At 48.3% G+C, this 23,772-nt stretch overlaps 4 protein-coding genes across 7 annotated transcripts; 3 read left to right on the top strand and 1 right to left on the bottom strand.

Annotated features, from left to right (window-relative positions):
* The first annotated feature begins 1,262 nt into the window (after positions 1-1,262).
* Positions 1,263-4,717, top strand: LOC136529773 (senescence/dehydration-associated protein At3g51250-like). The gene is made up of 4 exons (XM_066522843.1): positions 1,263-2,225; positions 2,893-3,059; positions 4,113-4,197; positions 4,327-4,717. Exons 1-4 carry the CDS (start codon positions 1,417-1,419, stop codon positions 4,517-4,519), a joined length of 1,254 nt encoding a protein of 417 aa, XP_066378940.1. The 5' UTR covers positions 1,263-1,416; the 3' UTR covers positions 4,520-4,717.
* A 1,933-nt stretch (positions 4,718-6,650) lies between these two features.
* On the top strand, positions 6,651-11,211 carry LOC136528246 (basic leucine zipper 23-like). 3 transcript variants are annotated; one of them, XM_066521180.1, is made up of 3 exons: positions 6,651-6,807; positions 6,966-7,853; positions 10,665-11,211. In XM_066521180.1, exon 2 carries the CDS (start codon positions 7,024-7,026, stop codon positions 7,849-7,851), a length of 828 nt encoding a protein of 275 aa, XP_066377277.1. In that variant the 5' UTR covers positions 6,651-6,807; positions 6,966-7,023; the 3' UTR covers positions 7,852-7,853; positions 10,665-11,211. The 3 variants fall into 3 exon arrangements, with proteins under 3 accessions (XP_066377277.1, XP_066377275.1, XP_066377276.1); XM_066521178.1 differs by having other exon boundaries at positions 10,630-11,211; XM_066521179.1 differs by having other exon boundaries at positions 6,675-6,803; positions 10,630-11,211.
* Positions 11,212-11,579: 368 nt separating this feature from the next.
* On the top strand, positions 11,580-13,420 carry LOC136529721 (uncharacterized). 2 transcript variants are annotated; one of them, XM_066522793.1, is made up of 2 exons: positions 11,580-12,019; positions 12,201-13,420. In XM_066522793.1, exon 2 carries the CDS (start codon positions 12,713-12,715, stop codon positions 13,250-13,252), a length of 540 nt encoding a protein of 179 aa, XP_066378890.1. In that variant the 5' UTR covers positions 11,580-12,019; positions 12,201-12,712; the 3' UTR covers positions 13,253-13,420. The 2 variants fall into 2 exon arrangements, with proteins under 2 accessions (XP_066378890.1, XP_066378891.1); XM_066522794.1 differs by having other exon boundaries at positions 11,761-11,804.
* Positions 13,421-19,939: 6,519 nt separating this feature from the next.
* Positions 19,940-20,465, bottom strand: LOC136526559 (uncharacterized). The gene is made up of 2 exons (XM_066519185.1): positions 20,265-20,465; positions 19,940-20,197 (listed from the first exon to the last, which is right to left on the bottom strand). Exons 1-2 carry the CDS (start codon positions 20,463-20,465, stop codon positions 19,940-19,942), a joined length of 459 nt encoding a protein of 152 aa, XP_066375282.1.
* Positions 20,466-23,772: the final 3,307 nt, after the last annotated feature.

The following is a 23,772-nucleotide window of genomic DNA, read 5'->3' as shown; positions in this document are numbered from 1 at the left end:
GCCAGCCCACGGTTAATGAATTAAAAAAAATCCCAAAGCCAAAGCCCACCGGCGAGCTCGACTGCTCCGCGCGGCTCCACCGCCGCCGCTGCATCACCGCGCGGCTCCACCGCCGCCGCTGCATCACCGCGCGGATCGGGCGCCCCCGTACCATGCCGCCGCCGGATCTGACCAGGGGAGGAGGCCCCGTCCCCGCGTCGCGCTCCTGGACCGGATCCATCGCCGAGGAGCGAGGCCGTGGCGCGCCACTGGAGAGGCCCCTCCAGCCCCCGCCGGATCCACATGAAGACGCCGCCGCTCGGGGTCGCGCAACCACTCGCGAAGCCGCCGCCACGCGCGGAGAAGACCGGATCCGGGAGGAGGGGGCTGGATCTGGGAGAGGGTGGGGGAGGGCGCGACCGTTGCTCCCGATTGCTCCCGCAACAGATGCCACCGCTTGGGCTCGCCGGATATGAGGGAGAGGGCGCCACCGTCGCTGGCTCGCCGGATTTGAGGAAGAGGGTGCCGCCGTCACTAGCTGCTCGTCGGATCTGAGGGAGAGGGGGAGGAAGAGTGTTGGGGAGGGCGGCGCCGCCGCCACCACTGTGTGGAGAGATGGAGGAGGGAGTGGGAGAGGGATATCGCGAGGAGGGAGGAGGGGCGCGGTGCGTGGCCGAGGCGTCGAGCGGAGCGGAGAAGGGCGAGGCGCGGCGACTGGGCGAACCGCTTCCGCTTATATATGCGGGAGCGCGGCGCGGGGGGGGGGGGGGGGGGGGGGGGGAGGGAGGGGGGCGGACAGGCCGAGCCGCTAGCGGGCCGGCTGCTCTGTAGCAGGCCGTGTTGTGCCGACCCACGTGCCTAGGGTAAGGCCCAGACACGACCTACTCCTCCGGGCCAAGCCAGCCCGGACCCATTAGCCTCCGTGCCAGACTGTGCTTTGGCCGAGCCAAAAAAAAAACGGGCTTTAGGTCGGGCCGACGGACTCAGGCTGCATGGCCAACTATCAGCCTGTTCGGCAGGCCGTAAACGATCGTGGATTATTTACTACTGGCTGGTTTAGTGTGAGAGAAAAATACTATTCTGGCTAGAAATTTACGATCGTTTACGACCATACGAACAGGCTGAGAGTTACCCGACATCACGCACCCACAGGTGGGACCTCAGCCAGGTCGATAACCCACAGACGGCCCCACAGGTCATGGACAGCGGAGCGCCCGCCAGTCTCCACCCAATAAAGCGAGCTAACCATCCCCAACCGCGAAACCGGGCCCCACCGTCCTCAAGCGCGTGGACCCCACTCGCCCCCGTCGCCACGTACGCGGCCGGGGCGCCCTATACAAGCGCCACGTCGCCGGCCGGCACGCCGTCGCCGCGTTCCCCACGGCTCTTCCTTCCTCCTCCGGCGAGCTATAAATCCCTCCCGCCGACGCCATCCCCATGGCATCCCGCTCCCGAGGTTCCCCTTCCTCCTCCTCCTCCCCGTCGTCGAAGGCTAACCCTTGGCCCGCCCCCTCCGCCCCGCCGCTGTACCCGACGCTCTCCATGGCCGACCTCGCGCCCGTCGAGATAGGGCCCGCCGCCTCGTCGCCGACGGCGTCGGGCTCGCCCTCGCAGCACGACAACGCGCCGCCGCCGTCGGAGGACGTCCTACTCCGTGTCCCCGGCGCGCAGCTCCACCTCATCGACCGCAGCCGCAGCCACCCGCTGGCCGCTGGCGACCTCTCCCTCCTCCGCATCCGCTCCGGCGACACCTCCCTTGCCGCCATCGCGCTGCTCGACCCGGTCCAGTGGCCGCTCGCGCGCGATGTGGCCGCCGTCAAGCTCGACCCCTGCCACTACGCCTTCTCCCTCACCGTGCCGGCCTCCGCCGACGACCCCAGCCCCGAACCGCTCCACTACGGGCTCACGCTCGCCCACCCCGACGCGCGACTCGACGGCGTCCTCGCCACCTACACCAGCTTCTCCGTCCACTCCGTGGTCGGCACCAAGGAGCTGGAGGGCAGGGTGCGCGACGAGGTCGAGGCCGCCGCGTACTGGACGGCCGTCGCGCCCAATGTGGAGGCGTACGGCGGCGCGGTGGCGAGGACCATCGCCACGGGCGCCGAGCACCTGGCCAAGGGGATACTGTGGTGCGGGGAGGTCACGGTGGAGAGGCTACGTTGGGGGAATGAGGTCCTCAAGAAGAGGATGCAGCCCGGCGACGCCAACGCCGAGGTCAGCCCTGAGATGCTCAGGCGAATCAAAAGGTATTGGCTGTCTCTGTTTTTTCTTTTATATAACAGTATAAATTAATGTCCTTCTGTCCTAAGTATTATGAAATTAAGGATGCAATCTAGCAATGTTTGCTTTGTACAGCATTTGGGTATGGTGTGTTCTTTCTAGTTGTGCGGCGCCTTGATTCCTTGTTTTTGTCATCTAGAAGAGGCTCCCGATTCCTCATATTTCTGTAGTGACGCCCAATGAAATTGACAGAGGAACTTTGGGATGGATTTCAGAAATGGGCTAAACTGGATTAAACCTATGCCCATTAATATATGCTGATGTCATAATGATACTGTTCATTGAAGTGTTGTTTTCTGAACTTGTGGTTGCTTAGCTGAGTAGTATATGTTGGTGTTAAGACATTGTTCAGATGCCTTATATCTATGCTATCATGATATGTGTAGATCTAGTAGAGCCTTTGAACTTTAAACCTTTTTTGTGATCATATCTGTTGCCAATACCATCTCATTCTGTATCTGTATATATTGTCTTTTACGATCTGTTCAATAGTATACAGTGTTTTTTATTATTTAAACAATTTTGGACATAGATAATTTTGGCATATTCTGTGGGAGTTACCTTTCTGAGATATATGGTTTCAGACAAATATTCGAGTTGCTTAAGAACATTGATGCTTACAATTGCTGGCAGGGCTAAGAGGGTGAGCCAAATATCTGAGAAAGTGGCAACTGGAATTTTGTCTGGAGTTGTGAAGGTTACTGGTTATTTCACAAGCTCTCTGGCGAACTCAAAAGCTGGCAAGAAGTTCTTCAACCTGTTACCTGGAGAGATTGTCCTTGCTTCACTTGATGGATTTGGTACGTGTTGTTATTAACATCTTTATGGTATAAGATCGTGTGCTTGTGTGTCATTATTGATTTTATCTAGTGGCATGTTATATATTAACTCAAATGTGTCCTCCACCTTGCATAAGTCAACAAATATTTGTTGTTTGGGTCTATGCACTGCCTACTATGCCTACATCGCATTTGTCTCATGTGCACCGAGATCCTTGTTTTCCACTGATCTCTGTTGATGTCTGTGTATGTTCTACTAGTTTCTGTGTAGATAGAGATGCCCTGGGTGCCCTTTAATAGTGTCCTCAATAGGTCTGAATGTTTATGCATTACCTACTATGCCTAGATTGCATTTGTCTCATATGTGGACCGAGATCCTTGTTTTCCACTGATCTCTGTTGATGTCTGTATGATCTACTAGTTTCTGTGTAAATAGAGATGCCTTGGGTGCCCTTTATAGTGTCCTCAATAGGTCTGAATGTTTTTAGTGAAGATAACTGTTGTAGTTTGACTTCTGAGGGAACTTAATTTCAGTACTCAGGTGCAGGTTGTAGTTCTTGTTTTCGTTATTTTTCACCATCTCTTTCCCACATGACACAGATTAGCCATATGCTTTAATGCTGCAAAGTAATGGTGAACCATTGCTGCTCTACCGAGTGCTGATTCATTTTAGCGATACTGATTAGCCTCTATAATATTGTGGGTAATGAAGAGTTGGTGTCACAGGTGATGATCTATAGTCAAGTCGTTAAAGATTTCTAAACATTAGTAAACTTTCACCTCATGCTCTGGAGATGGGACTCGGCCACTTTTCACCCTGAACGTTTTGTATTCTGCTTGCCACCATTGTTTCTGATAGGGTGGTCGATACCTTCAAATTCAGGAAGATTGTTGGCTCCACCTGATCTTTGTGTCCCATGGACAAATGTCTGCTATATATGTAGCCCTTATTTGATATGCTTTATTGTTAGGATTTTTCATTGGTGTTGTCATTGTTGTTATCCATTTACCAACTAAACTGTGGGCCAAGCTTTTTCAACATTTGCTGACATATCTTCTGTTGTCGGTAAACAGGAAAGATTTGCGACGCCGTGGAGGTGGCTGGAAAGAATGTTTTGTCCACATCATCAACTGTGACGACTGGGCTAGTATCTCACAAGTATGTGACGTTCTCAATTCTCCAAAAAAAGATCCCATATCCTGCATCACACTTCTCACCGAGTGTTAGCTCGTCTTTGATGAACCCGAGTAGACTAACATCCCTTGCACTGAATTTGTTCTCTTGCAGGTACGGAGACAAAGCTGCAGCGGCAACAAACGAAGGGCTGGACGCCGCCGGCCACGCCATCGGGACGGCGTGGGCCGTGTTCAAGATCCGGCAGGCCTTGAACCCCAAGAGCGTCCTGAAACCCACGACGCTGGCCACGTCCACCATCAAGGCTAATGTTGCTGAACTTCGCGCAAAGCACGGCAGCAAGTAGTTCACTACTTCACTCCTGCCGCCGTTCGTAACTGCAGTGATCCCGATAACGAAGGATGTAAATTTGTGTGCTGAAAGCCTGAAACTGAAAGCTTACACTGCTCTAGTGACCGCGTCCTTCTCATGCCGATGTTAAAGCTTTATTGCTGCTGTCTTGCCGTCGGCCGTCGCTCGAGCTTTATTGTTTTTCGCTGCCTTACTTCTTATGGCTCCTAATTGACGGCTAAAACCTACTTTTAGTCCTTGAACTATCCCGAGTGGCTGATTTTGGCCTCTGAACTTGAACACACTGGTCAACTTTGGTCCTTCCAACTACTCCAACCGAGGTATTTTTTTTGGCCATATCATTCAACTGTTTTGAAGCCGTTCACCACGTCAACATAGGTCTAAATACAATGTGGAGGGTTTTTTCACAATTAAGGTTCTCTTTGGATCGAATTTTTTTTTAAAAAGGAAAACTCGACCCGCAGAGGTGAGACTGGACGACCATAGACCTGTGTTTTGGCGTGGGACATGCGAGGGCATTTTTTTTACAATGCGCTGCGCATACGGAGGTTGGGAGTCGAACCCTCAACCTGGAGCTTCCCACCACTAGGTAGCTACCAGCCGAGCTTTGCGATCGAAGAAATTCATATAATTTGCATAGGAATTTACATAAATCAATTCATGTTACTTGAAAAAAGACAGAAACAGAAAAAAGGAAAATCTCATATTTCAAAGAGGAATTCTTTCATAATCCGATCGATTTTCAACAAAAGATGCATAATGAGTGTTATGAAGAGAAACAACATGCTGACAGCAAAACGATGTTAGAGGTATGTGAAATCGAGTTTGGAAGCAACTACAAACGAAAGGGGGCACAATTGGGCTATATTCGCAATCGTAGGAAAAACTGCCCAAGCCAGTCTTGCCTGTTTGAGAGCAAATTTGTCCAAATTCGATCCAAACTCCTCTAAAGTAGTGAGAAACATGTGGAAAATGTTTTAGGAAGATTTTCTGCTAAGATAAGACCATATCCTTTACTTAAAATGTAGCTTCTATATTTCTTTAAGGATGGTAGGTTATATCCTTTATTTAGAGGAATGATGCTTCTTTTAGAAAATCTCTTAAAAATTTAGATATAGATGGTGAGACAGGAGATCTGCAACAACGTCTTCATATCCTAAGATGCTACTTTTAAGTATAGAATATTGGATAGGATATCTAATGAAAATGCTCTAAAGGACGGTTCATTGTTTAGATATCAACTCGCAAGTGGTATGTCAAGTTTTGTATCCATAAATTACTTGCACCGAAGACTTGTTCTTTCTATCTACTCTAGCTTTACAATAACTCAATAAGAAAACATTTACTCTAGCTTTACAATAACTCAATAAGAAAACATTCTAAAAATCGTATGAAACACCACTTACATTCCTAAGGTCCAGTGCTGCTTACTGTGTTTGTTCGATGAGAGCTCAAGGGTAATTACGACTTTTCTATGCGTATACTCTCTTCGTCCTAAAGTAAATACACGTCTCGCCGTCGAGGAGTCACTTTTTAAAAGTTTGACTAAAAATATAGAAAATAATATCAATGTTTGTATCTTTAATAAGTTTATTATGAAAGTATACTCCATGCTCAATCTAATGATATACTTATTATATATACATCACAATATTAATATATATATTTTTTATAAATTTGATCAATCTCTAAAAAATTTAACTCATCAGAAAAACGAGACGTGCATTTATCGGAGGGTGGAAATACTCCCTCCGTCCATAAAAGAATGCAATTCTCGCTTTTTGAGAAGTCAAACAGTTTGAACTTTGACTAAATTTATATAAAAAAGTGCAAACATTTATGATACAAAGTAAGTACCATTAAATTAGTTAGAGAATATATTTTTATAATAAAATTTATTTAGAGACATAAATACTAATAATATTTGCTATTAACTTGATTAAACTTGAATTGTATTCTTATGACCGCGCGTAGACGGTGAGAGTGAAACAGCAACCACCAGCCCAACCGCGTCTGCTGCCCGTCCACTCCACCACCACCCATTCGGTTGGGCTCCATGTCCATGGGTATGGTGATGGGCCCGCAGGCCCCCCAGCGCTGGTGGGTGGTAGGCTCGGCTCGGCATTCCCCTCCGTCGCCCTACGCGCCCAACACGTCCCCGTCCAGATTCATCCACTCCTCTTCCCCTTCGTCTCCGTCCGCTCCGCCCCTTTTCCCCTTCTCGTCGTCGCAATCGCCGCCCATCCGGGGCTTGGATTGGCCTTCCCCCGCTGCTGCTGGTAGGTAAGGAACCCCTTCCGCTCTTCGCTCCGACGTATTTGCTCGTTCCGTTTGTCTCTGGTAGAATCTGTTCGCCTGCCGCTGCCTCGAATCCGTTTGTCTCCGGAGCAGCCACGGAGCACTAATACTTACAATTTTCCGATGGTTTGTCATGTTCCCAGGTGGATGTGCCCTTGACTGCCCAGCGCCCGCCCGCCCGCACGCCTTCCCGCAGCAGCAATGGACGACGGGGACCTGGATTTCTCCAACCCGGACACGTACCTGTGCCCGGCGCTCGGCACCGACCCGCCCAGCAGCTGCTCCATGGACAGCTACTTCGACGAGATCCTCAAGGACACGGAGCACCACGCCTGCACGCACACCCACACCTGCAACCCGCCCGTGCACGACCTCTCGCACACCCACACCTGCGTCCACGTCCACACCAAGGTCGTCGCCGCCTCGCCCGGCGACGGCGCGGAGACCGCCGAGTCGCCGTCTGAGAACAATACCACCACCGGCAACAGCAACGCCGCCTCCAAGAAGCGCCCCTCGGGGAACCGCGCCGCCGTCAGGAAGTACCGGGAGAAGAAGAAGGCCCACACTGCGTCGCTCGAGGAGGAGCTGGTCCACCTCCGGGCGCTGAACCAGCAGCTCATGAAGAAGCTCCAGAGCCACGCCGCGCTCGAGGCCGAGGTGGCCAGGCTTCGCTGCCTGCTCGTCGACATCAGGGGTAGGATCGAGGGGGAGATTGGCGCGTTTCCCTATCAGAGGCCGGCGGCGGCGGTCAAGAACATCGATCTCGTGTCTAGTGTTGACCAGGGAAGCTTCCTCGGTGGTGCTGCGGCCCAGGTTACCAACGCCTGCGATTTCAGATGCAATGATCAGATGTATTGCAACCCTGGGATGCAGGGCGCTATCAGTGGTCAGGTGTTGGGACAAGGCGCCTGTGATGTCGCGAGTATCCAATGCATTGGAAGCAACAAGTCTGGATCCACTAAGCTACCTGTCTGTGGGGGAATGGATACAGTATCTGCTGTCTGCTTGCCAAATGTTGAAAAGAAGTGATGGTATGTAACTTGCCTTTCCATGTTATACTTTTAAAAACTCCTGTCTATCTGCTGGATAGATTAATTTCAATTATCATTTTGTTAGCAATCCGTAAATGCATCTAAACTCATGATTTTTTTCCACGACGGTCGAAGCCGAATTTCATTACGGCATTACACATGTAACTCGTGATTGTATTGCTTAGTAGCCTTTTGTTATCTATAGTCTTAGCTGAAAAAGAGTATAACTCGACTCTTGCCACCGAGCCATTGTTTTGTGGTTTCATTGATTTGCTGAAGTCTGGCTGAATGCAATTTTGAGTGAATTGACATCTTATTGTGAATGAAGATAAGATCTTCTTTTGTTCCATCTTGTCAATCCAGAGCTAGAGTTGTAATGGTCTATATTTCAGCTGGATGTCTTGTACCCCTTTAAAGGCATTGCTAGTCTTGTTGAGACACCAGAAACTAAGATACTCCATATGGATCAACAGGCTTGTAGTGGTCTATTTCTCAGCTGGATGTCTTTAAGGTGTCAGAAAATTCTTTTAACCTTCATAAGTCCCTTTACCTTTATGTTGTCCTTTGCACTCAGTTCAGTAATTGTCTCAAAGTGCCAGAACTGGCCAAATAATTCAACCAAGTACCAAGAACAAATGGAAATATTATATTTTCGTGCTGTCTTTTTTTTCCTTGCTCATGTTGAGGGTGGGCGGGGTGGTTGGGTTCAAAGTGGGTATTGTGACATTGTTCTCTGGCTTCTTTTGGTTATAAGAAATAGCGGATTGCCTCTGTCAAAATGGCGATAGGCAGTACGATACTTTCTATGGTTTTGCATGGATTATCTATCATAAATAGGGTATTAGAACCATCACATGTTTTTCTTTTATGTTAGTTTTCAATAGTTTGTTGTGGTGAATTGAGAGATAATAAAAAACATTGAACAATCAAGGGATTCCATCAATATCTGACTATCTGTACTTGCTGGGGCTTATAGATTTAGCATTGGTGGGTTGCTCATTTCGTCATATTTCATCTTGCTAGATATGCTTCCTGCTAAAATTCTAATAGCCTTTTCCTAGGCATCCCAGCTGCTACCTGCGAGCCATGATATGCTTGAATCATGTTGCCAGCAAAGGAAATCAGGACACTACATTTTGCACGCTAAAAGAAATAGCTGGGGCCTCTATGCAGGGATCCTGATTCAAGGTCTCATGATACCGCATAGCAGTTATGCATGCATTAACACCTCCAATTTTTTTTCTAATCATGACTAAAGATGAGATTCCTGGCAATTCCAATTTTGTCAAATCCATAGCTAAAGTTTTATTTTCAACTGGATGCTTTCTACCTTTTCAGACCTCCTAAGTCATCTGTGGCTGGTTGAAAAAATAATATTACCCATTTTATCATTATCTTTTTTACACATTTCATTAGTTTCAAGCACCAAAACTATTTAAAACATGGAAACGACTTAACCTGGGTTTCAGCCTGTCAGTATTCAAGGCTCAAGCCATGGTACATCTGTTTTAACCTAACAGAGTAGCTCTTGTTTTCGACGTAACCCCATATGTAGCCGCTGCCTGTAGCTGAGCAAAAGCAGGAGGGAACATTTTGTCATTTTTCGTACCTGCTGCCAACGCCTGCAGTGCGCCACGCCCACACCACCGCTGCCACCTCCCTCCACGATATGTTCCATGCTTTGAAAGATATTATATGGCTTAAGTTTATGGGTTAGATTTACAGTCAGGGAGAGCCAACGGACTTGTCTTAGTCGTGATATAGTGGGTACTCAGGTGACTACATTCGACTTTACGACTTAAAAACTGCTTAGTTCTATAGGAGTGTGATACTTTTTAAGATTGTGCTTGGCCAACTTATCAAACACTGGGCTTCTGAATATAGGTTTCCATATTTTTGTTCTCGGTGCTACTTTTGATTATTTCATGTTTGGTCAGTTGAGCAATCCTTAAGTACACTGGAATTTTTCCTTGACAATCCAGCTTTGACCCGTCACCGAGCCATTTTATTGGTGAATTATGTTACCATAAAATAGTAAATTAGGACACTACATTGTGCATGTTTCAAGAAAAAAAGAGAGAATGTTGTGCACTTGAGAAAATAATAATTAGGACATTATGCCATGGTACCATATAGCAGTACTATAGACATCAATAACCTTCAAATTTTGATACTTCTGAAGAGTATTTTGTTTCACAGTGATTTCGTATTAGCATAAGTAGCTATTGGAGATTGTAATACTTGGGTTGGTGGCTGGCCTTTTTTGGGAAAAAAAATGTGATATCTCCCTGTAAACTGTGTGTTCTCAGTTTTGAAGGCAGTTCTTTAGGTTGTACCATTTGTGTATCTTGCTGTGCACCAGTTTTCCTGCTTTATTTTGTTTATTAAGCTGTTTTTGTTATGAATTTTAATACATTCTTTTTTGTGGTATGTCCATTTGATTTTTCAATTACTGGACTGTAGTAAAATTGTTGGTAGAATTTGTTACTGAATGTAGCTATTGCTCATATCTTACAATGGAACTTATTCAAGAAAAAAAAACAGAAGATGATGTCTTATTCTTCAAATAGTTCTATCTGGATAGGTTCATATATTTACCTTAGCACTCGATAGTCAATAGCCCCCCCTCTCCCCCCTTTTTTTTTTTTTGCATAATTTACAGCAAATAAACCTGATAAAAATGGTGGCATTTTATTATTTGACACCTTTCCCGCTGCTAGGAACTTTTCATGTTCTAAACTCACAAGTAACACCTGTTCTATTATTCCTTTTTCAGGACTCCTGACAGTGTTTATGGTCTCTCCTTTTCAGAGACTGCTGGGGCTTCCCGTTCTGCCTCAAAGGAACGCTGTATAAACTGCTAGCTCTTCTATGTAGGACCGCACTGGTTCAAACTGCTATGTGTGTGAGTTTGTCGCCCATGATGCTTCTATGGTGCCTGAGGTGATTCAAGTTTGTTAGCTCTAGAGCCGACAGGACATCCTCGTTTATTTTCCTTAGTTCCCAGATGCTCTCTGATCAAGTGCAGAGCTGGACCGGGTCTGAAGGAGTCGAACATGAACTGGTTAAAATTTGGCATATGTGGTTTAAGACAGCTCAGATTTTTGTAGAGATCTCAAGTTTAATGTGAACCCTGTTGCCTATGTAGATGCATCGTTCGCGAAATCCCTTGTGTGGGTGCCATGTCTCTCTGCTGCTATGTGTGTGATCCGAGGGAACCTGGATTTGTTTATTGTTTGAATGTTTTACAATTTCATTCGCAAGTAAATAATTTGTTGCATTGATTGGAATTTGCATGGGAAGTTTAATAACTCTAGCTCTGACAATTCTGATGTATCAGCAATTCTATCTCTTACCCTGTGATGCTGTTACGGACAAGTCACTACAGTTATGGGGCAATGGTGCAGGGCGTTAACTCTTTTGTTTGGGGGTGTCTGAAAACTTCTGCTCCGATTCTGAATGTTCATATTTGATATTTTTGGGTTGAATGGTTTCAGCCAAAGCACGATAATGTGTACACACCCAGCATGTTCAACGAGGACATGTTTTTTTGCTGACATGTGAGAGTTTAGATAGAGATAAGTGAGAGTGTTGTACAGATAGCAAGTAGCAAGCACATCCATGAATCAGAGGGATGTGGCAGCACCAGATCATCAAGAGTACTCATTGCTGATCGCTATATGATGCAGACAAAAAAGAAAAAAAGAATAAGAAAGAAAGAACAAAGGAAGTAGCCTGCGTTAGGGGGCGGGTGTCCATTAGGACACGGAGCAGCCGCCGCCGATATAATCACCTCCGTGAAGTCAGAGCTCTAGAAGCACCTGCTGCAGCGCGACAACTCTCTCCATAGGAAAGAGTCCATCTTCAGCGTCAGGTATAACAGATGTGGTAATGCGTCCGGTCCGGTAACAGCGGCAGTTGCTTCCTCCAATATCCTCCAGAGATCTTCAGGTAATGAATGATTGGTATTAACCTGTGCATATTCGTTGAGCTGTATAAACATCTGCTGCAACGCGACAACTCTCTGTATAAGCAAGAGTCTATCTTGAGCATCAGGTAGCACGGATGGAGTAATGTGATCGGTAATAGCAGCAGCTTCTTTCTTCAACCTGTCCACCATCATCAAGAGAGATTTTGTGTCTTTATATGTGACAGCATCGGTGCTGGTGAGTGAGGCCGGCAGCTGAGGCTCCACTTGTATTGCGGGTGTACCGAAGGAAGGAGAGTTATAAGCTCTTGATCTTTTATTTTTTCCAGCTGCTAAAATGGACGTATTTGAACCAGTTGACTCTTCTCAGACTCACTTGATCTTGATTTCCTCCTGAATTTATCCTTGACCTTTTCCAGAGTTGGCACGCCCCTTGTCTCATCTATAGCCCCCTGAGGCGATCTAACAGGGGCTGGGGATCCGCCTCCGCCGCGCTCGGCGAGGCAACCGGCGAGGGCTCGAACGACATGGGGGCGGATCTCCACGCGTTCGCCGCGACGTGGAAGGGAGGGAAGTCGCCGGAACCCTAACCCTAGGTCGTCGACGCCGTGGGAGGTGGCGCGCGCGTGCGGTGTCGCCTAGTGGATTGGAGAAGGCGAGGACGACCGACGTTGCAAGACTCATCGAGGACGTATATATAAATATATATATAAGTCACGTAGAAAAGCTTAACACGGCCCTTCCAAGAATTACCCGGCCCATTCGAGAATCGATTCCGATCCGATTACCGTTCCGATTCGATACCTCCATGGTGGGCATCCGGACAATATATACGCACGGCGGCACGGGTTCTTCTCCTTCTTCTGGAAACTGACGTACACGGGCTCTCTCTCTGGAAACCGACAGCCGCCGCGTCCTCAGGAGCGCTGCGATGCTGAAGACGAAGGATGGTGGCGACTCCATCGGTGGTGGGTACTGGATGCTGAAGAGGAAGAAGGAGGCGAGCGCGTCGGAGGGGGCTGAGATCCCCAAGGGAACAGGGAAGACGGAGGCGACCTTGTCAGAGGCGAGTGAGATCCTCAAGCTGAAGAAGGAGGCGTTTGGGGCGACACGCCTGTGGAGGGAGATGGGTATCCCGGGGGCGCTGGAGCGCTGGGTGAAGGCCAGGGAGGAGGAGGAGGCCAAGCAGGCGGAGGAGGCGCGGCAGCCGAAGAAGAGGAAGATGGTGGTCAAGACCAAGTTGCCCAAGACGGTCATCGATGTCATGAAGCTACAGCCCTGCCACTGCATCGATGACATGTCCGACGAGGAGCTGGCCAACCAGACCGACTCCTTCCGCGAGCTGTACGCGTTGGTGAAGTTCGTTGACGACAAGATGAATGCCTATGAGCAGGCTCTCATCAACCAATATGACAGCAAGGGCTATGCAAAGGACGATACCGAGGTCGCTGATGACAGACAGGCGGATTAGGTAGCAGGAGGCCAGGAGTTAAGGAAATTTGATTCCACCTTGCTAGTGAGGTTCCATCACCATAGTGAGCTGGTAACTCGGGCTGTTTCTTTGTGATTTATCTATGAATCCCATTACATTCAAGAAGTCGAAAGTTTACTGAAACTGAAAGTGGTGATATTGACATTAAAAAAAAAGTGTTAATTTTGGCCTCTAATGTTACTCTAGAGACGTGGACTACGCCCGTACACAAACTGAAACCATACACTAATGCTGTGTTAATTTGCTTATTTAGTTCCCAATCAGCTAACTAAGTTAGCAGTGGTAATATTGACCTCTTCAATTTGGTACATATGCTTTCCGCTGCAATACTAATACCCTTTTAATAGGCATCCCGGTGCTACCTGGGAGCCATTTTACGTGTGAATTTAGGTCCTCTTTGGCACAGCTCCTGGGGCACTGTAATACCCTTTTAATAGGCATCCCGGGTGCTGTAGCGACACTGTAGTAGGAACCGTTTCGAAAATCGATGCAGAAAATGAACTGGGAAGAGCCGGAGCCGGTGAAGCCACGATTTGGAGCTCCTCCGGCTCCGTGCTACGGTGTGGAGCCGGAGCCAGCGAGAGCCGTGCCAAAGGGCCCTTTAATGTCGTCAGCACATAGGAAACTATACGACACTATCCCTCCTCTCTCTCTCACCTGACGCGGCTCCATTCCACCAAGGTTGCTCCTTGTCGGTGGCTGGTTGATGTCCACGAGGAGTCCGACGACGAACGTCCTGGATGCCGCTCGTCGCCCGACGAAGCAGGTAGCTCTGTCCCCGCCATGCGCCCAGGCTCGTCCAGTCCTAGATCATGTCCGTGGCGGAGCGGACGTTGTACGACAAGGATCTGGGCAAAGACGGAGGAGATGCAGCCGGCCGCGCCCCCTCAGCTTGTGCACGGCCTGCCTGCTGGCCAATGGATCACTACAGGAATCCTTAAATTTGCCGAGTGTTTTTATGTTTGTCAAGTGTATTCCCTCGGACACTCGACGAACAAGTTCTTTGTCTAGTGCTACGATAAAAACACTCGGCAAAAACAAAACACTCGGCAAATAAGGGGTTTACCGAGTGTAAAAAAAAACTCTCGGCAAAAAAAAACACTCGGTAAAGAAATAAAATATTTTTTCTGAAGAAGAAGGAGAAGAAAAAAAATGAATTTTCTTTTGCCGAGTGCTCAGATCTAGAGCACTCGACAAAGTAATAAAATATTTTTTCTGAAAAAGAATGAGAAGAAAAAAAATAAAAAAAACTTTGCCGAGTGCCCGATCTAGGACACTCGGCAAACAAAAAATATATTCAACACCCAACGCCGCACTCTCCTTCCTCCACACGCACCTGGCCCCCAGCGCCCCCTCCCTTTTCTTCCCCAGCACCCGGCCCCCCTCCCCTCCTCTTCCTCTCTTCCCAGCGCCGGCGCCCCTCCCCCTCCTCTCCCTCTCTTCCCCGGCGACAGATCCGGCACGGCCGCCCCCTCCTCTCCCTCTCTTTCCACCGCCGGCGCCCCTCCCCTGCCGCCCCCTCCTCTCCCTCTCTTCCCCGGCGGCGGATCCAGCACGGCTGCCCCCCTCCTCTCCCTCTCTTCCCCGGCGGCGGATCCAGCGCGACCGCCCCCTCCTCTTTCTTCCCCGGCGACGCATCCGGCGCGGCCGCCTCCTCCTCTCCCTCTCTTCCCACCGCGGGTGCCCCTTCCCCTCCTCTCCCTCCTCTCTCTTCCCCGATGGCGGATCCGGCGCGGCCACCCCCTCCTCTCTCTTCCCCGGTGGCGGATCCGATGCGGCCGCCCCCTCCTCTCCCTCTCTTCCTCGGCGGCAGATACGGCGCGGCCGCCCCCTCCTCTCCCTCTCTTCCTCGGATCCGGTGGCCGCGCCCTCCTCTCTCTCTCTCTTCCTCGGCGTGGCGGGTGGTGGCGTGGTGGTGGTGGCTCGTGGCGGCGGCCGTGAAGTCGAGGAGCGGAGGCGAGACGCAGGGGAAGGGCGCTGCCAAGGAGACCAACGACGACCGGCGGAGATCGGCCAGTGGTGGCTTTTTTCAAAAAAAATGTTTGTGATGGCTTTTTTCGAAAAAAAAATATTTACCATAGTGTATTTTGGGCACTCGGCAAAGTCTTTGCCGAGTGTCTGACAAAAAACACTCAGTAAATTAGCGTTTGTCGATAACCAGTTTACCGAGTGTCCGTTTGCCGAGTGTTTTTGTGGCTTCGCCGAGTGCTCCTGGCACTCGGCAAAGCTCCTGAATTCGGTAGTGGATGGTCATGTCCCTGTCTACCAACGCCTCGGCCGCTGCGGACGAGTCTCCGTCGCCAATGCCGATGGGTAGCGGGCGATCCTACCCCGGCAGGAGACGCGATGTGCGGCCACACCGATGGATACTCGCCCCCACGGGCTCAGAGGATCCCCGCGAAGCTTCGAGATAGGTGTTTCAACTATCTATCCTACTCACACCGAGTAGCTACTTGTCGGCTGTGGCAGAACCGTCCAAAATAGCATACTTTTGAGGCGCTCGTCTTCCACCCGATATTAAGCACTCCGAAGGCAAGCTACATCGGGCGGATTCCGTCGAGCACACCCCAAGGAAGAACTCGAATAATCCACGTTTTTCCTCTAGGATCTAGTAATGAGAATGAGTTTATAATATTAATCCATTTCATACAACCAGAGTTCTTAGAAATACTTTTTTACAAAACCAGAGTTCAGAGTGCGGAATTAGAACAACGGAATACAATAACATCTAGCGGTAGAATATAAGGATCCATCTATGCCCACCAGAAGAATCCTCCACACAACAGCAAATCTTCAAACTACACCTGCAATAGGGGTAAATAAACCCTGAGTACACAATATACTCGCAAGACTTACCCGACTAGTGGGAATAATTTCTCGAGTCCAAATGGGTATGATAAGCTTTTTGGTTTGCTGGGTTTTCTTTTGCGGAAAGCAATACTAGTAGTGAATCCTTATGTATGTTTATTATTAGTAGTCTTGATTAATTCAGTAGCTAACCATTCTATGTAAGCACATATTCTATTTTCAAGCAAGAGTTGAGCAAACGGATCTATTTCACCATCTTTTATCTTCCAGTTCTTACTACGGTGCTAGACTATAGACAAGCCGTACCGGATTGCCCGGCGATTCATGAATCAATATGCCCAGCTAGGTACCCCGAAAACACACGCCCCACTTGCACCCCAGGCACAAACAGGACCAACCCACCACTCTCCTGTCAAGGGGTCCAGGTTCCCATCCAAACTTGGACTTCAAGCCCCCACACATGAGTCCCGGACTCAGTGTGGTGCTTAGACCTTCATCATCCCCGCCTTCAATCAGTCGGTCTAGAAAGAGCCGAAACCCATGACAAGAGAGCAACAAGCCTTCCCTACTCTCATAAGCAAGTATATGCTCGGGATAATAAGTTTGTGACTTGCCTAGAACCCAATGCAATGGCCGGTCCTTAACCGACACAGACAGAGAAAATAGTATAACCAAGCTATGCCCTGTTGGCCGCGGGACATAACCTCTTACACCCACCAATACCCATACCATATCCCTATCCGGTCTCCATTTTTCCTTTCACCATTTTATCATAAGAGTGGTAATAATAATCACCTATTATGAATAACAACAGGTTACTCACGCTACCAAAAATCCTAAGCATAGCAGCTACTCACACATGTACTAGTAGGACTCATAGGACAAATATATTTATGCAGGTGGTTTTCATAAAATTCCTGTAACGTAAGTGCATATCATAAATATATAAATTCAGTGCTTATTCAAAATAGGGGTTATGCACCGGGGCTTGCCTTGGGTAGGCGGGGTGTCAGCAAAGTTAGTCGCTGGTGGCTCCGGGGCTCCCTCCTGTACGAGAATCTCCTACTCGTACTATTAAGAGGGGTGAAACTCGTATCGAAATACGGTTATCAAAGTGCCACTAGATGCTCTAACTCATTGCATATGCATTTAGGATCTAGTGGAGTGCTAACACCCTTAAAAACATTTATGAAAATATGCTAACACACGTGCACAAGGTGATATTCTTGGTGGTTGGCACATTTGAGTAAGGGTGGAGAAGTTGGTGAAATAAAGGAGGAGATAGTGATTGAGAAACAGTGACCGGACGCTGGTCATGTGGTGACCAAACTCAGGAGAGTAGTGTCCGGTCAGTAGTGGATCAGTAGCGTGGTCTTGGTTTTATTGATTGGACTCTGCCTTAGGCAGTGACCGAACTCTGACCCCGCGTCCGGTTAGTAGGTGCACAGTGAAGGCCGCCCTCGGTCCCTTGACCGAACACTGAAGAGAAAGAGGGACCAGGCGCATAGTGGGTGCATCCGATCACCTAGTGACGTACGCTAACGCAAACAACAGAGACAGACTGTGTTGACCGGACGCTGACCTGAGTCCGGTCATGGGCCATCGGACGCGTCTGGCCGTGAAAAACTGACTCTAGAACCTCTCTGGAAATGACCGGACTCTGGCTGGTCTATGTCCGGTCGTGCTGGAGCGAACATGTCCGGTCGCAACACAGGGGCTCAGGGCCCAACTCAGGCGGTGACGCGTCTGATCTTGGCGCAGAGGTGCGTCCGGTCATAACTTAGGTGCACTGATGACCGTTGAGATCAGGCGATCAGCATTTGAAGCAGGGTACACGTGGTGAAAATCTAAGGACCGAAAGCTGGGGTCCTATGTCCGGTCAATCCGACCGGTGCGGCCGACCGCCCTGATTTTTTAGTGAACAGAGAGCCAACGGCTCTATTTGTGGGGGCTCTCTATTTAAGCTCCATTGCTAGCTCTAGCTCAGTAGCTTGGCTATTTTGCATTGACATAGCAATCTTGTGAGCTTAGTCAAAGCCCTCCCACTCATCTCCATCATTGATTCATCATCTTTGTGAGATTGAAAGAGAATCCAAGTGCATTGCTTGAGTGATTGCATCTAGAGGCACTTGGTGTTTGTGTTTCGCTGTGGAATTTGCTTGTTACTCTTAGTGGTTGCCGCCACTTAGATAGCTTGGAGCAGCGAGGATCGTCGAGAAGAGATTGGTGATTGTCTCTGGCTCCGATCGTGGTGATTGTGAGGGGCTCTTGACCTTTTCCTGACGGAGAGCCAAAAAAATACTCTAGTAAATTACTCGTGGCTTGTGTGATCCTTATCTTGTATTGGTTGTGAGGCACCCTATTAAGGGTTTGGCGTGTGATGCCAATTAGCGCGTGAACCTCTAAGTGAGTGTATCGCCACAACGAGGACTAGCTTGTCGGCAAGCAAGTGAATCTCGGTAAAAAATCATTATGTCATCATTTGATTCTGAGGTGATTGGTCTTCATTGGCATTCATTCTTGTGATTGATTAGTTCATTCCTCGACTCAGCGGTATAACCTTCTTGCTCCCTCACTTTATATTACCATAAACTAGTTGTCAAGCTCTTTAGTGTAGGTAGTCGTGAGAGCTTGTTAGTTTAGTTAGTGTGGTTCTTTAGTTAGTCTTTGAGAGCATACTAACTTAGTGAAGTGACATAGCCATTGTGTGGATAGACACTATAGAAACTAAAATTGTGGTAAGTGGCTTGTAATTTTAGTAGGCTAGCGCAACACTTGCTTCGCCTCATAATTGTCTAACTGGTTTGTTAAGTGTTGTTGTAGAATTTTTAATAGGCTATTCACCCCCCTCTAGCCATTAGGAACTTTCACCCTTGAGCGTGCCTCGCTCGACCCCGAGGGCGCGGGTTTCTCCTAGCTCGACCCCGAGAGCACGGGCTTCGCCTCACCCGACCCCGAGGGCGCGGACTTTGCCTCACTCGACCCCGAGGGCGCGGGTTTCTCCTAGCTCGACCCTGAGAGCACGGGCTTCGCCTCACCCGACCCCGAGGGCACGGGCTCTGCCGCACCCGACGGAGGTCCGTACCGCAACCAACCACTACAGATCTAAAAGTATGAGTCCACGGTCAAACTTCTGACGTCAGAAGGGGAGCAGGCGTGTCTTGACGTGACATGCGACCACGACGGGCCACGTCTGAGGACGCACGTCGTCAACAGTATCGGGCATGCCGACGCTGTGCTACCTACTTTCCGTACGACCACTAGGAGAGGCGTCAGCTAGCCATATCGTCCACTGGGACGGAATGGAGCGCCACGACCAGCTGACGACGCCCCCGTACGGCGCCAGTGACGAATAAGGCCACGACGTGGAGCCATCCCCGTCGTCATCTACAGGGCCGACGGGACCCGCATAAAGGAGATGAAAGACGTCGCAATCCCGAAAGCCTTCCTCTCCTCATCTCTCTCTCTCTCTAATGTGACCTGCATCTTTCCCTTCATCTATAAAAGGGGAAGCAAGACGCCCCATGAAAGAGGAGAAGAAAAAAAAGGGACGGATAGAGAGAGAGCTAAACCAGACTCATTCTTTTCACTAGATACTTGGGACTTTCTCTCTCGTCTGTCTGTAACCCCTACTACAAACCAAGTGTCGGTAACACGAGCATCAGCAGACTGGACGTAGGGACGTTCCGTCCGAAACAGTATAAATCATTGTGTTCTCTAAACACACCATACGAGTCAGACACGTAAACTAGAAATTTACTAGTCGATGATTCGAAACACTGACAAGGACAACTACTAGTCTAGAATCTAGAAGAGGCCAGAAAGATACAAGTAGTATAGCATCAACCAAACAATTTCCTAAGCATCAAGGTGCAGAGTTGACCCCATAATGACATTGTACTCAGCAAGTGTCTTCCCATCGTCAACAAGCTCATTGCCGTCAAAGGTGAGACTCTGGTGGTCGCCGACCATCATTTCCTTGATGTCGTCGCCATTGGTGTTCGACGGGTCGACCCCTAGAGTGATCGTCTGGCCAGCGAACATCTTCACGAGAACTTGTAGGGTGGATTCGTTCCGGACACCGTAATCGGCGAGCGTCTGCCCGTCCACGAGCTGCTGTCCGTGAAAGAGGAGCCTGTTGGTCCTGAACCTTCTCCTTCACATCGCCAATCTTGTCAGTAACCTGCACCTTGAACCTGATGATGGACTCGATGCCGCTAGCGCTGCTAGCGAGTGTCTTCACAGCAATCCGCATGCTGCTGCTGTCAAAGATGATCCTCTGCTGGTCCCGTATCTTCGCCTCGACTTCGCCGACTTTGTCCGAGGGCTCGACCTCAAGGGCTATGGTTTTGCCATTGCTTCGCATCTTCATGAAAATCTGCATTATGCTGAAGTCGATGTACAGGGTAGACTCCTTTGGGATCTCATGATAGTAGTATCCAAACGTACGGTCGTCGTTAAGCTTCTTGTTGCCGTCCGCCAAGAAGAGGTTCTGGTGCGTGCCGGCCAATCTTTTTCCTGACGTCGCAGATGGTGTCTGATGGATCCACTTGGAGCGCGATGGTCTTGCTCATCAGTGTCCGTGTCTATACGTAGATATATCTAGGGGGTGTGCACGTAGAACAGCGACGACCACGCCAGTGAAGATCCAAGGTGCAAAGACTCCACGAGGTTGTACTCGGAGAGTTTGTGCCCATCCTCAAGCATCATCCAGCGACTGGCAGAGAAGAAATAAAGGCGCTGCACCTCAAAAGGAAAGCCCACCGACTCCTCAACCTTGGCCTTGAGGCTGTCAACCGTCAACCGTGTCAGAAGAGGGCTCAACTTCGATGGTGACTGTTTTGCCAGTCATGGTCCGTCTCACGAAGAACTGCATCGTCTAAACACACCATGCACACAATAATGATTTTAGTATATCAGATGGCATCGGCGTGAGCTTGGGGCATACGGGGGCTCAAAGGATCAGAGTGCAGAATGCGGAGACCGGGTTAAACACTTAAAAAGGATCACCTCGTCGTCGTCTTGTCGTCGTCGTCGGCGGCGGCGCTACCACGACAACGTCGTGTCCTGGGAGCTAGGTCGTCGCGAACAGATTGCAATAGCAAAGCACAGAGAAAGCTTTCATAATATATAACCAATATACGACTCGGCCCAACTCAAAGTGAATGTATTGCTCAAGGCCCACGCCACTGGCGCTGCGCTTTCATGGGCCGAACTGATCGCACTTGGGTAGCTAAGCAGGCCCCGCTATGCCTGACCTGATCCAGGTGAGGGGTGAGCCGCCGCTGCTTTTGATCCGTTTCGGCTTGTTTTCGTTTTCGTTTTTCTCTTTTTTTTTTCAAATTCTTATCGGCAGCCATCATCATGATACTTTTATGATTTTATATATCCACATGTTGACTCTCACGAAAATTCTCTTTTGTTCTTTTATAAGTTCATGTATTTCCATTATTTTTTTCTTCCTAAATTAAAGACTACATGTTTAGGGTCCACCAAACTAAGATCTATAGATATTTATAATTATTGTAAAAAGATTTATTTTTTCATAGCACGTCTCGTAAGGATTAGCAGCATGCGGTAGCCCATTGCGGTACCTTCTTTAACTCTGGAATAAGTGCCCTTGTCTCCGTCACTATCGCCGCCGCTGGTTCCACCCAATTTTGCATCTCCCAGCGCCCTGCCTCACCACTGCCTCAACCGAAATACTCCTTATAGACCCCTTTTACAACTAGGCCCCATTTGAATCGTTAGAATTGAATTTATTTTAATAATTATAATTTAGACATATATTAACTAAGCTAATATGGTTGTACATGAATTATATTTGTATATTATTGTTAGATATATGAGACAGATACTTATGTGTTACATTTCTACCGTAGGGGAGTGAGTTGAAGAGCGTGTTATAACTTATAAGTTGCAAAGTAGAAACATAGAACTGTGATCTATAGAATTAATTTCTATCTCTCACCCTATGAATTTGAGATAGGTTTATATGCGAACTTAAAAAAGTGGTGAAATGTCAAATTCCAAGCCAAATAGCTTAATTTATTAAATAGATTTTAATTTCTCCAAATAAAAGGATCCAAACAGCCTCTTATAGAGAACATAATTACCCACAGACCCCCACTTCAAAACCTAGCCACTAACCTTTTGCTCGGGGTTGTTAGACTTCATTAGAGGAGTAGAGGTTATTGGATTTGCATGAAGTCACTGGAGAAGATTTTTGGCGGTCATGGATTATTTTGGGGAGAGGGGTGGTTTAACTCATTGACGGATAGGAGGGAGGCCGCATGCATTAGAAGATGAACTTGACCATGATTACTAACAAGGCAAGTCTACTTATGTGTGGTTCGCGCAACGAACACATGGTTATTTGGTTTTCAAGAAGCCTTGGTGTAAAACTATTTGGCTTCTCGAAAGGTGATAAATATAATAATTTTTAAAGGAGAAACTGATCTAAAATTCTACAATTTAACTTGTTATTAAAGTTATGGCTGCCCGTATCTTCTCATAATTAAATCCCATGAAGCGTTGGTGCCGTATTTTTTTCAGATTAAATCCCATGAGGTTTGAAGAAACAAATAGTTAGTAGTAACATGTACAACGTGTGATTTGTACTTGAACAAAACAAAGCCTTCATTGGGTTTTAGGCGTCGTTCGGCCGGTATTCACGTTTACGGTTGGTTTACACTGTTCATTGTGTTATATAAACTAGCCAGAATTGTGTTATATAAACTAGCCGGAATTCACTGTTTACGGTTGGTTTATATTGTTCACGCTCTCATAAATTCCTTCAGATTTATCCAGATCAGGGTTTTCAATTTCGGTATTGCAAAAATTTCGTCCACCACCGAAACTACCGAATTTCACGAAATTCGGCCGAAATTTCGGCGAATTTTTTTTTTAGAGACTAGCACATGAAGTATGCTTTTTCTAAAAAAACATTTAAATCTAAATAAATATTAGTACGATTTATGACTACACATTTATTGAATAAAAAATATGCAATATAAACAATAAAAAATTGAGTCTAAAGTTATATAACACATGTATTAGTGTATTACAAAATTTCGGATTTTTCTTTCGGCCACCACCGAAATTACCGAATTTCGCGAAATTTCACCGAAATTTTGAACCCTGATCCAGATTCCTCCCAGCGAACAGGGCCTTAGGTACAAGACACATATTTGCATCCCAGTGAGCTTTGGCCTTCAGAAGACTGACGAAATGCCTGGTGGCACAATCAGCATTAAGGTCCAGCACCATTAGCGTTTCAAGCACGGCCATCGATCGGTCGTTCGTCAACGCCCGTTGACTGACTTGTGGGCCACCCCACCACAACTCCCCTTTCCTGAACAAGATTATCCGGTAAGCACGCGCTTCGAACTTTCTAGCAGCACATCGACGTGGGTGACCCGGCCTTTGTCCAATCACATCGCTCCACGTGTCCCCCATTCAGGGCGCACACGAGATCCCAGCCCTTGGAGCACGCAGATCTCCCCATCGGACGGCAGAGGCCCTCCCCCCGCTCCCGCACCACGTCAAGTCCGCTGGCGTCGCCCAGTGAAAAACCGCCACGTGGAATAGATCCAATCGGTACCGTCCGCTCGTCCACGTGGCCGGATCGCACCCGCGTGGACCGGGCGCACGGGTCTCCTGGCCCCGGCCCGTTTTAAAGGGCCTTTCGT

This window comes from Miscanthus floridulus, chromosome 19 (assembly GCF_019320115.1).
Source record: "Miscanthus floridulus cultivar M001 chromosome 19, ASM1932011v1, whole genome shotgun sequence".
Classification (NCBI taxonomy): domain Eukaryota; kingdom Viridiplantae; phylum Streptophyta; class Magnoliopsida; order Poales; family Poaceae; genus Miscanthus; species Miscanthus floridulus.
This window is presented reverse-complemented; position numbering and strand designations above follow the sequence as displayed.